Source organism: Cyprinus carpio, chromosome A15, assembly GCF_018340385.1.
Source record: "Cyprinus carpio isolate SPL01 chromosome A15, ASM1834038v1, whole genome shotgun sequence".
Classification (NCBI taxonomy): Eukaryota; Metazoa; Chordata; class Actinopteri; order Cypriniformes; family Cyprinidae; genus Cyprinus; species Cyprinus carpio.
This window is the reverse complement of record NC_056586.1, coordinates 22,125,024-22,143,385: the sequence shown is the minus strand read 5'-3', so window position 1 is coordinate 22,143,385 and position 18,362 is coordinate 22,125,024. Positions and strand designations below refer to the sequence as shown.

Here is an 18,362-nt window from a genome sequence, read left to right as displayed (position 1 = left end):
AGGATGGCAGTAAATTGCTCAAAAATGGCAGTAAACGATTTCTATTTTCTAATCTTAAATAATTGCTGATCTCTTTTGAACTTTCCTATTCAATCCATTTCATATCCTCATTTTTTGCCCCTCCCACCCTCCTCACACAGAAATATTATGCTCAACATTGATAATCATCAGAAATGTTTCTTGAGCAGTAAATCAGCATATTAGAATGATTCCTGAAGATCCACGTGGACACTGAAGCTGGAGTAATGATGCTGGGAAATACACAGAAAATAATACAGTTTTGCAAATTTTCACATAGAAAAAAGTTTTTTAAAATTGTAAAAAAATATTACACTATTTTTTACTGTATTTTGCTCAAATAAATGCAGCCTGCAGAGCAAGAAGAGACTTATTTCAAAAATTTAATACAATCTTGACTGACCCCAAACCTTTGAGAAGTAGTTACAATAAAGATGTATATACAAAAATGATTGTCATAAATATAAATGTTTTCAAGGTTTCCAAATTATTGTAGTTTTGTAAATGTGATCAGATAAAACATTAAAACTAATAGTGCACATTTCGTAAGGGGACATTATTCCACAAAGAAAAAAAACTTCATTAATTCACAATCTAATCAAAGATAGTGTTGATATCACCAAAACCAATTAAATTTCAACTTTCAAGTGCTGTTTTAATCCCATCCTAGATTTTTCCTCCACTCGTCAAATTAGGGAAGTAAAACGGGTTTTGAATGCTGCTTCGCGCTGGCTAATCAAAGAGAGCACAGAAAATGGTTGTGAAAACATAGACAAACATAGTACAGATGTAAAATATAAGCACTTTTAGTATCTTCAGACGAGCATCACTTACTGTCAGAGGTCCAGATGCTCGTGAGTCAGTCGTAGGAAGGCCCTCATCCAGGGGGAGATCTCCTGATAGCCGAGGGAAGCTTCTTATCAGCACGAAATTTAACGTGCCGTGAGTGAGAGAGGCTATTTTTATCCTCACAATATGGCTGCCCTGCCAAGCACTCTGGGATAGCAGCCAAACGCGGTGAGGACGTGCCAGGTAACGGTCTGCTACCTGTGGGAGTGATCTCACATCACACCACGTCCAGTCCTGTCCTCACACACAGAGGCTGCTTTACACTGCAAGTCTTAATGCACAGATCCCATCTTTTGACCCGCCTGTTTACATTCACTTTAGACACGACTGGTATCCGATATCACAATGATTGTCTGATCACTATACTGTTATCACTTTACTATGCACATGGTAGACCCTCAGGGTTTGAATTGCCATGCTATTAAAATTATTTACATAATTCACATCAAGTGGCCATTATTATTTGCCAGCAACAGCTGTCATGGATGTGGTGAAATAAAGTAGCACCGAGATGACATTTATTTAAATGAATTTGAATGAATTATATTTTATCTATATCTCATTAGAGGTAGAATTCTTTGGTGAAATAAAGTAGCACCGAGATGACATTTATTTAAATGAATTTGAATGAATTAACAAAAACACGCAAGTGAGTGTGAAGCTTGCAAACAAGTGAAAGTTAGCACCTTATTGCTAAGAAATATAATGTAGCTTTTAGTAGCGAAGCTGTTGTATTTATAAAATTCACCGGGCAGGGGTTGAACACCAGTTCCTAAATGTGCAAAGTGTTCATGTCAATAAAATGTGAGCGCAGACACTAGCGCTCAGACGCTGCTTTTTCAGAGCTCAGGAAGGCAGTGGAATTCCTCGTTAGATTTCATTGTAAGTAAATTTTTAGTATAGGAGGACATGTTTATATATATATATATATAATCTTCCCAAATTGTCCAAAATGAGTTGAAAAATATCAGCATATCGGATATCGGCAATCAACTTGAACTAAAACAGACTCAATAGATGTTACAGTAAGACAATAAGAGGAATAAAATGAATGAACGTTAAAATGAGCATCATTGAATCTTGGGAGAGTTTGATGAGAAATGTTTGAGATCATATTGAGATCTCTGATACTAAAAACATACAAGTAAAGAATAATGTACATCCTGCTGGTTGTTATCGCCGGAATAACCCGATATTCTGCAGTAACAACTGGCTGGATGTAGATAATCACGCTTATTACATGGTTACTTGCCACATAAGGAAATATTTAGACAGGAAATATTGATTTGAGTTGAAACCGATAACTGATATGTAGAACCGATATTTTTATTTTCAACTTTTTTCTTTTCTTTTTCATCTTATTATCACAACAATAAAACCATAGCATGTTTTTATAGCAACAATCATATTTACAATATGTTACCATTTTATAAAAAAGATTAAACTATAAAAAGCAACAATCATATTAATAATATTTTACAATTAAAAAAAAACTATAAGAAAGCAACATTTTACAGTTTTATGAAAAAAATATTAAACTATAAAAAAGCAACAATAATATTAACTTTGTTACAGTTTTATAAAAAGAACGATTATAAAAAATAACAATAGGTAACATTTTGTTTTAAAAATGATTTATATTTTCAAATTTTTAAATTGTTTTAATAAGTAAAGAAAACTGTAGCGTATTGAGTGTTGAGCGTAAATCCAGGAATAAGTCTTGCATGCATTCTTTTATTGGTGGATCCGATAAACAAAACCGATCTGAAAAATGAATATCGGAAAAATATATTGGTGAAACCGATTATCGGTTGATCTCTTATTTTGTGTCCACAGAGTGAAGGCGTCACTGGGCGGAGTGTGTGAGTGATGATCACTGATCTGAGTCTTTAATGGTCTTTAATGTTAAACACTGAGCTAAACTGTTCTCAGATCAGCGGGTGTTTTTAACAGAGGAGTGGGAGGGACTGATGAAGCTTTGCTTGTTTTAGAGGACTGAAGAAAAGGTGTAAGAATAACCTTTGAATTGAATGTTTTTGCTGAAGTGGAATTGTGCAGAGCAGGTACAGACTGAACTTCACCGTTCCCAACTGACCTTTATTAACAGTATGACATCATTTCCTGCCTAGGCAACATTTTTTTGGAATCATGGCCGAGTTCCAAATGCTGCATTCAATGTTATCCGAGACTGACCGAGTGTGAGTGTGCACCTGTGTTCAGAAGTTGGGGTTGGAAGATTTTTTCATGCTTTTGAAAGAAGTCTCTTCTGCTGACCAAGGCTGCATTTATTTGACCTAAAAACAGTAAAAATAGTGAAATATTATTACAATTTAAAATAGCTGTTTTCTATGTGAATATCTGTTAAACGGTAATTTATTTCTGTGATGCGCAGCTGTATTTTCAGCATCATTATTCCAGTCTTCAGTGTCACATGATCTTCAGAAATCATTCTAATATGATGATTTGCTGCTCAAGAAACATTTCTAAATATTATCAGAAGCATTTCTTAGAAAAAAAAATCTTTTGTAACATTAAAAATGTCTTTACTGACACTTTTGATCAATTTAATGCGTCCTTGATGAATAAAAGTATTCATTTCTTTAAAAAAAACTCGGGATTCACGTGAAGTGTGAAAAGCCCTTTAAATGCCTAAAAATTATGTCTAAAAAGGCAACTCGCTTAGTTTTGAGACACAGCCGTCATTTTTATTGTGTTGTTCATGTTGTTCTGTTGGTTTTGTCCAATTTTGTCTTTCCTCTTCATGATACAAAGTGAGCAGGTGGCTTCTTGCTATGACCAACATCCTGTAAACATGGACAGTGTGTGTGTGTGTGTGTGTGTGTGTGTGTGTGTGTGATATGTGTGAAGGGAGCAGGAGGTATACAGTATCACTTCCTTCTTTACATTCTCTCTTTTAAAAGATTCATAGTTTTTAATAAAGCAGTGTAAGTTTTTAGGCCATTTAGATTTTTTTAAGGCACATAAAGTCACTAAATATTGAGCATAACGTCTTAATATGTCTAAGTTAAAATGTTTCAAAGCTAAACATGTCAACTTCTGTCTCAACCAATGGAGTGAGTTTGGAGGCGGGACTATCTGTTTGACTGACAGATGGCGTAGACGGTTTCGGGAAACCTGTTTGAAAACAGTAACATTTGCTGCGGTTACCCAGTTTTAAAGTGTCTCATTTGGGTGGTGAGATATTAAACACAAACACACACAGCTGACACAGTGATGATGATTTATTTATATGCATTAATATGCAGGTTGATGGGTCTGCTGTTTATTTCAGGCGCATCAGAGCTTTGATTAAAGGCGTGCTGTGCGCTGTTCAGGACGTGTGAACTGATATTAAAGAAACACTGATGGTGGCATTTCACATCATGTTCTTTTCAGATTCACTTTACTATCTGAAAATGGGCAAAATTAAATATTTAAAAAATATTTTCCACCTGACCATAATCAGACGTTATTTAAGTTATTCTGAGTTTATTAAAATAATTTTCCTCTAAAATTACAAGAAACATGATAGCAAGTTATTGTGAGAGTTACTCTTATTTTATCTTATTTGTATTTATTCTTATTCTATATTTGAAATGTTTTTTAGGAAGAGCAATCGAGTTTCATTCATAATCCGTTCTCGTAAGAGATTATCAGATGATCTTGTCTGTGTTCATGATGTTCACAGTACTTTGTGCAGGTGCTTGAATTGTAACTCATTCATACATAGAGAGAGAGAGAGAGAGAGAGAGAGATTGGGGGGCCGTGAGATGACAGATCCACCTCCTTCCCTCCTTTCTCTCTCTCTCTGGAGCGGGACTCTCCTGCATTAATAAACACAAATGTTGCCATTAGCAGACAGCTAGCGATGGAGACGGGAGCTTCTCTCCATAAATACAGAAACACACTAAGCAGGTGTCAGAGTGCTCTTTTACTCCTGGCAGCCCACAGAGAGACGGATTGTTTTTGTCTGGAGAAGTGGGGTAGAAACACACTCACACACACTGCAGAATGCAGCACTTCTCACCGGATGAAGATCACTGTGGCTATACATAGAAAAGAATACTAGTACTGTTTCTGTAGTATGCAGTGTGCACATTGTGCAGATTTTCTGCATGCATGAAAAAAATACCCAGATGACCTTCTACATTTTCCAAAATATGGCATTTGCAACAGAGCACACTGTGTGAGATGCTGTATCCCACAATGCAGTGCACTTGATCCGACCTTCCAGTGTAAGAAATGAACTGTAAGCAACGTCAGCTTTCCTGACTCGTTGTTTGAGCAGACTGCCAAAATTTAATGCATTTTTACACTAAATTAAAAATGGAAAATAGTTTTGTTTGCATTTTTTAAATTTGAATTATTATTATTATTATTTCTATTTATTTATTTTTTATAATTGGTGTGATCTTCCATTTACATTGTGACAAATGAACAGTGATGTCAGCTACAATTTTAATATTTCCTTGACACATTGTTTGGTCATACGTCATACGGTTTCACATGCTGATTTTTAAATAGTTACAGGTGTTTCACTCATAACTTGAAATGCATGAGCCTGTTTTATTAGTCTTTGTTTCAGAGTAGAAAACTGTGAGTGTGTAATTTGATTGACAGAACGCAGCTGTAGTCTGGTGGGCTTTAAACGCTGCTGTGTATGAAACAGGATTACAACAATCCACAACACCGAGATTATGTGTGTGAGGATCCTTTGTGGATTCATTTGAGCTCGACTGTAATTAGGATCTGTGAAATGCATTAGTTACGTACAGAATGGAGTTCAGTCTAACTGTATCCCAGAATGCAATGCACTCAATTAGCAAATGTAATTTTTGGGTTTAAGTAGTATACAGTGTATCCTGTGCAGTATGTTAGTAGTCACTCACTGATAACTTACAGCTGGGGAGGATCTGACTTCCTCTCATGTGATTGGCCAGATGATAATCATGTGATATTGTGTTAACGAGGCTGCTCATCTCTTCTGATTAGAGGCATTGTGCTGTTCATGCACATGCTAATCCAATCAAATTCATGAATGTAGATGTTCTTCTTAAAATAAACAATAGAACCATAAATAGCATTAAATATATAACTGCACACCTGGTTAAATCATGTTTTATAGATGATCGATGTTCATAATGAGCCTGAGTTCAGATAACACCCACAGACCTCTGAGGACATAACCCAGTTGAAGACGTTTAATGCGTTTAGCTCATGCAATATTTGATATGGTGATTGTGTTTGACCTAATCACACCGTCAAAACAGGATGTGACTTGGTTTGTTTTTACCCAGCTGGCATTTCTACAATTACACAATGACATGCATCAAGATTGAATCAGTTGTGATTTTGCAAATTGAATCTACGTTGATACTGCAGTGTTATTTCAACGTCTTTCAAAATTCAAAATTCAGTGTTGATTTATAAGTATTTTTGGTAAAACTTTACAACAAGGTTTTGTATGTTAACATTAGTTAACTGCATTAGTAAACATGAACTAACAATGAAAATACTTCTAAATCAAAAGGTAAATCTCTTAATATTCTTTTAAAATTTCAGTGTTGATTTTTAAGTATGTTTGGTAACACTTGACATTTTTCTTTGACATTAGTTAACAAAAACTAACAATAAAAATACTTCTAAAATATTTGTCATTTTTGACATTTAATATGTTATTCTAATCAAAAGTTGCATCTGTTAAGATCATTTCAAAATTTCTGTCTTAATGTTAAATCTTAATGTTAAATTCAATTTTCTAATACATTATTAAAGTGTATTAAAACATTAATGGACCTGAACTAACATTGAAGAGTCATATTCATATTTTTATTAACTAACATTAACAATGATTAATAAATTCTTTAACAAACGAGTTGCTCATTAGTAGTCAATGTTAGTGAATGCATTACCTTCCTGTGAAGTGTCACTGTATTATGTAACGTTTTACAAGCGTTTAGCATGAAACATTGTTTCAGATTGTTTCAGTGTAGAGGAAGCATTGTATAGTAAAGGCATAGATACAAGAGTTATTGTAAAGTTTTATATTATAGATCACAACTTTTTTACAACCAATTCCCATTAAACATTATAACAAAACATTGGGCTAGATTCACATTATTTCAACCACTTTTGCTGAATGTTGAAAGTTGCAAATAGGGATGCACCGAAAATTATCAGCCGAAAATGGCAGAGAGAACAAAACACAATGCAGCATCACTTAAGAATGTCTCATGAATTTATTGCTGTCTAAAAATATCTGGATGAACAAATGAACAGAACGTCATACATTTTGTATTGTGTTCAAGTGAGAGTATGTGTGTGTTTTAAAATATGTTTCCATTATGTGTAATTAATGTTCTCAATAATTGAAGCGAGTGCATATATTACCTGCTGGCTGTGTGTTTAATATGCATGATATTTTTCACTCGTGTGTGTGTGTGTGTGTGTGCGTGTGTGTTTTCTCCTCAGTGTGTGTGCGTGCGCTGGAAGTGACGGTGAGTCAGAGCAGTGTTCAGGTGGCCAGAGGTCAGGCGGCCGTCCTGCCCTGTACGTTCACCACCAGCGCCGCCCTCAATAATCTCTACATCATATGGATGGTCACACCGCTGGCCAACGCCAACCAGCCAGAGCAGGTGATAAACCAAACCACACACAGACATATCAATCTTAACCACACTAACATGCAATGTGCTGTATTTTGGAGTGCAACAATATTCAGCAGGAAGCAATTCAGGAAAGTGCTTTATCATTGCTATAAGGATTAACCCAACCAATGCATTTTCAGTCTGCATGCAACTTTTTTGACCTGGTGGTATGTAAGCTTCATAACTTAATATTTTTTCAGCTAAAACCATATTGCATCTGACTAATAACTTCTTAGAAACATGGTGAATGTGCAAAGATTTCAATGTTTTACAGTGTTATGTTTTTTACTACATTAACCTCCATTTTGATCATTAAAAAATTTAGAAATTCTTTCAAAAATTGGTGTAATGCAAGAAAAAATATATTATGAATATTTGTGAGAAATTTTATTGAAATATATTATTATGTGAAATTTATAGAACATATAATGAGAATTACCACGACTTTATTTAATTAAATTTACATTTAATTAAAAGTAAACTCATGAAACCCAAATATTAATTTTCTGACAAAATAAATATTAGTCTGAAATACCAAACTAAATATATTAATTTTACTTCTGAATAAACTTGACTTTCAGATAAAGACAGATTTGTCATGCGTGGTAACGAGTGAAATTCAGTCCTAAAAGTTTGCTATATATAGGAAATAGGCTAAATGTAATTTGCAAAAAGTATTCTTAGAGGACTAATCTTAACTCATAGATGTACAAAAGGTCTTAATAACATCATGCTTAAAAAAAGCTTTCACAGTTAATACCCAGAGAATGCAAAAGGTGTTGCTATTTTTTTTTAAATGGTAATATATTTTAAAAACATCATTAAAAAAATAAAAAAAAAAAGATGTGTATTTTGATAGTCTTCAGTACATATTTGCAATGTATTTTTTGTTTTACTAAAAAAAACCATGGATTTTTTATACATTGGTAGGGTTAATTGGAAAAGTACTGAAAGAAGCCGAGTATTATGAGGAACATACATTTTGCTTAAGTCAGTAAAAGCTCAGCATACCTTTCATTGATTTTTGAAATGGGAATGCTGTAATTTTGTTGCTTGTGGTGTTGATGGAGTGTTAACACAATGATTTCATGTTTCATATTTCATGGTTTCCACTTTTAGTACATTTGTTTTTTCCCTCTCAAGTCTCTCTTTGTAAACAGCATGTGACTGTAGACTTCCTGTTGAGATTTTGCACCTTCTCTGTGTTCATTAACGGACTGAGAAAGCTGAAGGGAAGGGCGGAATCACGAGCGTGTCGGTCGGATGCTGAGACAGAGCCAGTGATTCATTTACTTAAAACATGACCGTCATCTGACTTTGTGCATGGATGCAGTTCAGCGCCCCGTAAACACACAGCAGAATGACCAGCAGCCCTCCACAAACATTTCCATGTTTACTGCTGGACTATATATACAGAAATGGCAAATAAACAAACAAGATCAAGAGAAACTGCAAACCCGGGTCACGGCACCAGAAAACAGTCGTAATTATTTTTGCAGGCCGTTCTAATGATAATTGTTTATGCTTGCTATATTAGAATATAATCAATCGGCACATTCATTAGTTTTAGACTAATGAGACTTACCTCATTGAGAACGGTCATTTGCACACAAGGAAAACTGCTCTTTATTTTTCTGAAAAGCTCTTTAGAGAAGCGGTTTCATACATCACGTGTTTGGTGTTGTAGTTATTCAGAACTAGAGCGGATTAAAGATGAAGTAGTCACACCTGAGCACCTCAGTTAGCACGAATAAACAGCAACATTTGAAGCTTTTCAAGCTTTTTAACATAGCTGATATAATCACACAATGCCTAAAATTAACACTCGCCAAGCACCAATGTGAGGAGAATTATCTCCAGTGGCCAGTAAAGTTTTTTTTAATTCTAATAAGGTCTGAGATATGTTAAATTTAATATTAACAATAATAACATTAAAAATATATTACAAATCGTTATTTTTATTATTATATAAAATATTATTATTAAGTTTAAAAGTATAAATTGTTAAATATTTTTATAATTTGATTTAATAATAATATAGTATTATTCACCTTGTTTAATGGCCTTTATTGTAAGCTTCAAAGCGCATGTTTATTCGCCTCGTCCTTATGTTCCATCTGATTATTTGCATAAATGACGCAGGGCAAACCCCATTCCCTGCTGCCCACAGACAACACACACACACACACACACACTCTCTCTCTCTCACAGACACACACACACTCTTACCTGTAACTCTGTGAAGATAACCTGAACACACACACTCTCTCTCTCGATAACTTGAACACACACACTCACACACACGCTGTCTCTCTCACAGACACACACACACACACACACACACACACACACACACTCTTACCTGTAACTCTGTGAAGATAACCTGAACACACACACATAAACTCTCTCTCACGAACACACACACACACACACACACACACACACACACACACTCTTACCTGCCAACTCTGTGAGAATAACCTGAACACACACACTTTCCTTTACACACACACACACACACACACACACACACACTCACACACACCTGCCTCCAAGTGTTTCAATATACCATCAACAAACAAATCTTCTGCACTAATTAACCCAGAGCTGCACAGGCTAGACACAGCAGCTGCTCATTACACAAGCACAAACACACACACACACACACACACACACACACACACCATAAATATACAACCACACATGCACACGCTGTCTGACAAATTCAAAAGACATTGTGTTTCGAATCCACTTCAGCAGTTTACACTATTGTCTAATTAGCATTTTTTTATTTTTCAAAGACTTTGGTGCTAAACAGTGTTATTTTCGTATCATTTATATACTATAGTGATGTAGTATTTTTTAACATTTTGAATTATTTTTTTCTATTTTATTTTTTATTTTATTTCTAGTTTTTGTAATTTTATAATGTGAATTGTTTTTATTTTATTTAGCTTTTCAGATTTCATTTGTAGTCCATTTCATCTGTTACATTTTTATAATTAATTAAAAATAAATACATTTTTATTTTAATATTATTGCTCAGCGCTTCATATAGGTGAGGGATTTAGGCCTCCGTGTCTTTAGCATATGTAGAGCTTATCATAAAGACACATGTTATCAATCCGTCTGAGCTGCTTCTGATCAGAACATAAACTCTTCAGTGTCTTCAGTCGTCTGTGTTTGCCGTAATCCTCTACATTCATAGCAGATGTAGGTGTGTGTACAGGTTCAACACCAAATCCTTTGTTCATTTGCCAATTCAGCTGAGTCATGCACTAATTAATTAACTATTACATATTTTAGTATGCAATTTTATATTTGTTTCTGTCGTGTTTGTGTTCGCCTGCATAGACGTGCTACAAACGTGTTTGTGAAGTGACTGAATCAGGGAAGAACATGCAGTAATAGAGATCTGACCTCTGAATGGGGCGGGGGCAGATGAGACGGTTAGGGGGAGGGGTTATGATGTGGCAGCCATGATGGGCGGAGACAAGGCCGTCTTAGCAATGGTGACTCCATTTCCTAGTCCTCACTGCAAAACAGCGGGAGAAAGCGCTTAGTTTTCCTCTTCAGTGTTTATTTTAGTATCATTGAGATAATTTGAAAGTTTTATTAATATTTTAGGTATTTAATTTTTATACGTTTTTTGTTTTAATTTTAATTTTACTTAAAATTTTTTGTAATTTTGCTGTATTTTATTTATTTAGTTTTTGCTTTTTAATAATGTATATCTTTATAGTTATTTTTAAAATGAAATTAAATAAGTTTAAAGATTTTTGATATTTTCTATTTTTTATTGTGTTATTTCATTTAATTGTTGTGGGGTTATTTTATTTCAAGTAATAATTTTTTTTGGTTGGTTTGATGTTTTTTTTTTGTTTTTGCTTGTTTTTTTTTTTTTTTCTCTCAGAATTGCCAGATATAAACTCCATGAATCTGCAAAGCCTAAACTCAAAATTCAAAAATCAAAAAGTCATGATTGAAATATATAGTCGTCGGAGATTGCAGAAAAAAGTCAGAATTCTGAATTCAACATATCAGAATTGCGGAGAAAAAAGTTGAATGTGAAATCTTCCAATTATTTGCATTAAAATATTACACTTTCAAATTCGAACTACTTTCAGCTGACAGTGATGATGTCATTGTCCACATTTTGCATATTGATTGTGATGATTGGTCACTGTAGATGTCTTTTTGCTCGGTTGAAGCAGATGTATATCTGCGAAAATGATGGCGAGGCTGCTGAGGGCCCTGGTGATGCATCGACTGCAATAGAAAGAGCTCATTCATAATGTGCACTATTGAGACGTTATGATGAATTAGGTGGCTGAGTAAACATGCATTAGAGCAACACTCGTTATGTGCTGCAGACAATAGATACCTATACAGCACTCCCATAAGTTTTCCTATTACCCAGCTCATTATCACACACACACACACACACACACACCTCACTCATGGCTGCGGGGCTTGTCGTGAGTAATCTCAGCTGAAGTGCTGCCTGTTCGTTTTTGTGTAATAGAAACCAGAGTCCCATAGAGAGATCATTTACTGCTGCTCAAAACACTGATGATGATGATGATGATCGTCTGTGTGTGTGTGTGTGTGTGTGATATATGATATTGTGTGTGTGTGTTGACGTATTATTACGGTATTGTGTGGCCAAGGATCATTAAGCCTGGTACACCAGTGCTTCCATGATCTCTCACACACACACACACACTGTGAAGCGGGTTTCTTTTAATGTGGCGGTCAGGCTACAGCAAATATGAAGTCATTTAAAATGTACTCTCAGTGAGTGAGTGTGTTGAATATTCGAGAGCATCTGCTTATCCACTGATTCTACTGGCGCTCAAGTGACCAGCTTTGCTCAAACTAGGGCTGCAACTATGATTATTTTGATAATCAGATAATCGATAGATTATTTTTTGATTAATCGATGAATCGGTTTATGTGCTTATATATTTTAGTTTTGCCCATTTTCCCCAAGTAAATTATTAACAAGGTCTTTATCATTCAACATAGACTTTAGATTTAGCAAATTTTGCATTTATATCTCTATCAATATGGGTTGTGTTTCATATTGAAGTTATCCTTTGTGAACTCTTCTGCAATCAAAGCACTGAGCCCTTACATACTCTAGCAAATTTCACAGGAGATTTCAAATAATGTTCTTGTAGCGATCTTAGGGCTCCTAAAGTAGTTTCTTTATCGAACAAAAGCTTATTAAGGAATCTTTCAGAACATATTTTCACAAGGGCAGGAATAAAACAAGACAATTGCAAATAATTACCATTTTATTATTTTTCCTGTAGTACACAGCTTATACCTGGGAAACAGCTTTATAGCTTGTAACATTCAGAAATTATGCAAAATCTTCGAATAAAAGTGCAATGGCATGAAACCTGAATGAACTCACACATTTTAATCAAAATTAAATGGAAATCCATCAGAAGGTTGTCAGGAAAAAAAAAATTGGACACACAAAACCTGCTGTGTGAAAAAAGAGCAGTGAATATTTAGAAAAAAGTGCATTTTGAATACATTTAAGCATTAACCTAATCTCTGATAATCATAATTAGGCTGCAACCTGAATTATGAACTGAGTAAGCAATAAAACTTTAAATGTTATTTGGAAAATCACTAAACATTTACGCAAACATACGTGTACTGCAGAATCACAAATGAAGTCTTTGCACACTGTGATTTTTACAAGCCAGTTTAAGTATGTATCTAACAGTAATTTTAATAAAAAAGCTTAACATCCAGAACATCAAACACTCATAAATTGGGGAAAAACTTTTGCATTTTAAATTCAGGCTTGTTCCTGGTAGGTGTACTCTTTTTGAAGGCTCAAAGTAAAGTGCTCCCTGGATTATTCTTTTAGGCTTATCCACTGCCGCCTGCCTCAACCGCCATCACGCTGAATGTCTGCAGAGACCCTGTGCTGGAAGCACGTGACATTAAACGAGGCCATCTATTGGCTATTCGCTACTTCTCCTGCTTGTACTGGCTAGTAAAACCTCCGGTGCCTTACTGCCACACTTTGGTTCACCGCAGATTTAAAATATTCACGAAATGAGCCGCTTATACGGCAAATAAAAATATTTAGCACGAATCGATTACTAAATTGATTTGACAACTATTTTAATAATCATTTTAATATCGATTAATCGATTAGTTGTTTCAGCTCTAACTCAAAACTCTGCATAATTACACGTTTTCAATACTTGAACCATTTTGGAAAATATAATACATCGCTTATGTCATCTTATTTAACCGCTTTTGTTAACATCCAAACCAAAAATAATTCTTTTTTTTAATTCATGTTCCTGTTCTTTTGTGTGACTGATTATTCTAAAAAAAATACAGCAAGACAGTTGCTCCTTAAAAAATATAACACAACTTGCTTGTCCAGGTTTATTAATATTAACTAAACTAATAAATCATAAAAATGCATTACTGAATAAATAAATATTAAATGAAATAAAATAAAATATATAAAAAACTCAAACTTGCATTATTTTAGCTAGTTGCCGAGGCAACATTTCTCAATTTTATTTAGTTTGAATTGAAGTACTAACATAACTAAAACCAGATTAACTAAAACAGAAACAAACAAATAAATAAATAAAACTTAAAAAAAGAAAAGAAAATGGCAAACACACTCCAAAAAATACTGAAATTAAAAATATAAAAATAAAATCTAATTCAAAATATTAACAAAAGCTTTAATAGTATATCAGTTATACTAAAATAACATCTCATTAATGTGGCTTTTAATGCCATAATTAACACTTGTGTCTGTTTAATTTAAATAGCTCTCCGTATTTTCCACATTTAATTCAGCTGGATCAAATATACCTCATTAAAACTTTGTTTTATAGTTTAACCCTTGGGTCTGCATCTAGTTAAGAAATTTAAATATTTAAATTAACATTCATATTAAAGATTTAGTGTGATTAAAATATATTCAGCTTTCAATATCAGACTATTCTGCCAGCAGTGATGATGTCATTGTACTATTTGCATACTGGTTTGTGATTGGCCACTGTTGCCTTTGGCCGCTCATTTGGGGCTTAAAAGATATTAATATTCAGAAAATATTACAGATTATTAGATAAGAAGAAAGAACTGAACTGAATTGAGCTGGATAATAAAACGGTTGTCTTCTGTAGAGCAGCTTTACAGTCGAAATTTGACAATATTAACACTGATGTTTTCTTGTTCTGTTCCCCATGAAGCTGCTTGAATCTGTGTAAATAAATGTGTGCTCTTTCTTGCATTTAACAGTCGTATTTACATCTGTTTTACCTGAAAACCTGCATGAATGAAGAGGTGTCTGTTGAGAAGGTATTAATGGGTCTTGTTTGTGGCTGACAGGTGATCATCTATCAGAGCGGCCAGGTCTTCAGTTTAGCCAATCACATGAACGGGCGCGTGGGCTTCGTCTCCATCATGCCCAGCACAAGTGCCTCGATCTTCATCAATAACACTCAGCTGTCGGACACGGGGACGTACCAGTGCCTGGTCAACAACCTGCCTGACCGCGGGGGGCGCAATATCGGCGTCATCGGCCTCACTGTGCTGGGTGAGTCATGAAGAACACAAAACCAGTCATATTTGAGATTTATACATCATCTGAAAGCTAAATAAATAATCTTTCCATTGATGTATGGTTTGTTATGATTGGACAATATTTGTCTGAGATACAACTATTTGAAATGAATAATCTGGAAGCTGAGGGAGCAAAAAATCTAAACATTGAGAAAATCATCTTTGAAAGTTGTTCAAAATGAAGTTCTTAGCAATGCATATTACTAATCAAAAATTAGTTTTTGATATTATTACAGTAGGAAATTTACAGAATATCTTCATGGAACATGATCTTTTACTTAATCTCCTAATGATTTTTTGGCATAAAAAGAAAAATCAATAATTTTGACCCATACAATGTATTTTTGGCTGTTGCTATAAATATACCCCAGAGACTTAAGACTGCTTTTGTGCTCCAGGGTCACATGTCATTACAGTGCATAGTATTCTCTCTGCATGATTCTTCTTCAGTCTTACTGTATCCCACAATGCAATGCGGTTAACTTGACCTTCAGTTTCAAGTGTGGTGAATGAACCAGAGAGCAATATAATCAACAGTTTTAAAATCTGTTTCTTGACTTGTTTTATTTTAATTAGATGGATGCTTTTTTCTTACACAAAATTCGATCAAATAAGCTGCGTCCGAACAGTATTTATAAACTGTTATAGATTTTATTTATATATGGAATCAGCTTTTATTTTTGTATTTTTAGTTTTTGTTTTCAGTTTAGTTAAATTTTTTAAATCTTACTATTTAGATTAAATTTATTTTTAATTCAGTTTTAATATTACTTTATAATTTATATATGATTACAGTTTTATTTATATTTTGAATTACCTTTTATATTTTTAGTTTTCATTTTAATTTGCTTTATTTATTTTTTAATTTTGCAATGTGCTTGTCATTTTATTTGCTATTGTTTTAAATATTACTATTTAGGTTTCATTTGTTTTTAATTTTACTATTATAGTTTTTATTTATATTTTGAATTTGCCTTTATTTCATATTTTCAGTTTTTACTTTAATTTTAGGTGCTTTTGTCATTTTGTTAGTTCAAGATATTAGTGTTTAGATTAATTTATTTTAAATTTAGTTTTAGTGTTATTTTAGTTTTATTTATATGCTATTATAGTTTTTTATTTATTTTGAATTTTCATTTTATTTTTTATTATATATTTATATATTATAGTTTTTATTTTAGTAATTTTATGAAATTGTCAGTTTACTATTAATTACTATTTAGGTTTCATTTATTTATTTATTATTCCGTTTTAGTGTTATTTCAGTATTATTTATTTACTATTATAGTCTTTATTTATATTTTGAATTAGTTTTTGTTTTATATTTTCACTTTTTATTTTAATTTCAGTTTTTTTCTTTGTAATTTGTAGTGTGCTTTATCATTTATGTATTAACTTTTTTTAAATATTACTATTTTAGGTTTAATTTATTTTAAATTTAGTTTTAGTTTTAATTTTATCTGAAATCACATCCTGAGTACATTTAAGACCTTGCTTCACAACCTTTGTGTGTGTTCTGTAACACTTTATTTTAAGGTGTCCTTGTTACATGTTACATACACTTACTATTATAATAACAATTAATCATGCATAATTACATGCAAGTAACCGTAAGCCAAACCCTAATCCTAACCATATAGTAAGTACATGTAGTTAATTAATATCACTTAGTACTTACATGTATAATTAGACTGTAACAAGGACACCTTAACATAAAGTGTAACCATGTGTTCTATATAGTGTGCATGAATGTAATCTGTGCATGAGTGTCTCACAGGATCACACTTTTAGCATAAAATCTAGTACACAAGCTCTTTTGAAGGTTATGACAGCTGATGTGAAGCACACAGGTATATGATGCTGATCTTTATCCTCTCTCTGCGCCTGCAGTTCCTCCGTCCATCCCGTCCTGTCGTCTTCAGGGGTCGCTGGACGTGGGCAGCGACGTGATGCTGTTGTGTGGTTCGGACGAGGGCATCCCGACACCCACCTACTCCTGGGAGAAGCTGGAGTCCGTGCCCAAACTGCCCCACAATGCCATGCAAGGTACTAAACCCCTGCCCGTGGGAGTCCCGTTTTGCCCCAGGTTCTCGGGTAAATGCGCAGCTCTTGACTCGTGCTGTGGCGTGACCTTTGCCCTTCCCGGTCCACCGTGTGTGTCTGTGAGGTCACCTGACCCGCTCTCTCCGAACCCTTTAGAACAAAACTGAAAAAACAAAACATAAAAACAAAATAAAATAACTGAAAGAGTCTCTTCTGCTCATAAAGGCTGCATTTATTTGATTAAAAATACAGTAAAATTATGAAATATTATTACAATTTAAAATAACTGTTTTCTATCTGAATATGTGTTAAAATGTAATTTATTTCTGTGATGCGCAGCTGAATTTTCAGCATCATTACTCCAGTCTTCAGTGTCACATGATCTTCAGAAATCATTCTAATATGATGATTTACTGCACAAGAAACATTTCTGATTATTATCAATGTTGGAAACATTTATATTTTGGTGGAAACTGTGATACATTTTATTTTTCAGGATTCACAGATGAACAGAAAGTTCAAAAGAACAACATTTATTTGAAACAGAAATATTTTGGAACATTATAAATGTCTCTACCGTCACTTTTGATGAATAAGTATTCATTAATTATTTTTTTAAATCTTACCCTAAACTTTTGAATGGTATTGTATCATGGTTTCCACAAAATATTATTATTATTATTATAAAAATGTTATTCTTGAGCAGCAAATCATCATATTAGAATGATTTCTGAAGATCATGTGACACTGAAGACTGGAGTAATGATACTGAAAGTCACAGAAATAAATTACATTTTACTATATATTCACATAGAAAATGGTTCTTTTAAATCAATAATATATTTCACAATATTACTGTATTTTTGGGAGTTGGAAACACAAACAACACCAAACTTGAATTATTATTTCAGAATGTCTGTGGGCAGTAACGGCACAGTAGCCTTATTCTAAAGACGCTGTTATATTTTAATGCATAATAAATCAATCTGCTTTGGCCTCAAAACGCTTTCACAGCTGTGAGAGACATTTTTACATTCTCAAACTGTGACAGAGATTCAGCCGTGGTACAAAACTACGATCGTACTGCCATCTAGAGGCCATTCGATTTACTGCAAAATCTCTCTGTACTCTTCGAGAACAATATGATTCACGAAATGATTGGTCTTGTTTAAATGGCATTTATTT

The 18,362-nt window shown here is 33.7% G+C and overlaps 1 protein-coding gene across 1 annotated transcript in view; it reads left to right on the top strand.

The window, feature by feature from the left end:
* The window catches only part of igsf11 (immunoglobulin superfamily member 11), a 79,133-nt gene that overhangs the window by 57,248 nt on the left and 3,523 nt on the right, over positions 1 to 18,362 (top strand). The window contains exons 2-4 of the mRNA XM_042771568.1: positions 7,339 to 7,502; positions 14,901 to 15,108; positions 17,025 to 17,180. Of these exons, the coding sequence (XP_042627502.1) occupies positions 7,339 to 7,502; positions 14,901 to 15,108; positions 17,025 to 17,180 (528 nt within the window). The remainder of the gene's footprint in view (positions 1 to 7,338; positions 7,503 to 14,900; positions 15,109 to 17,024; positions 17,181 to 18,362) is intronic.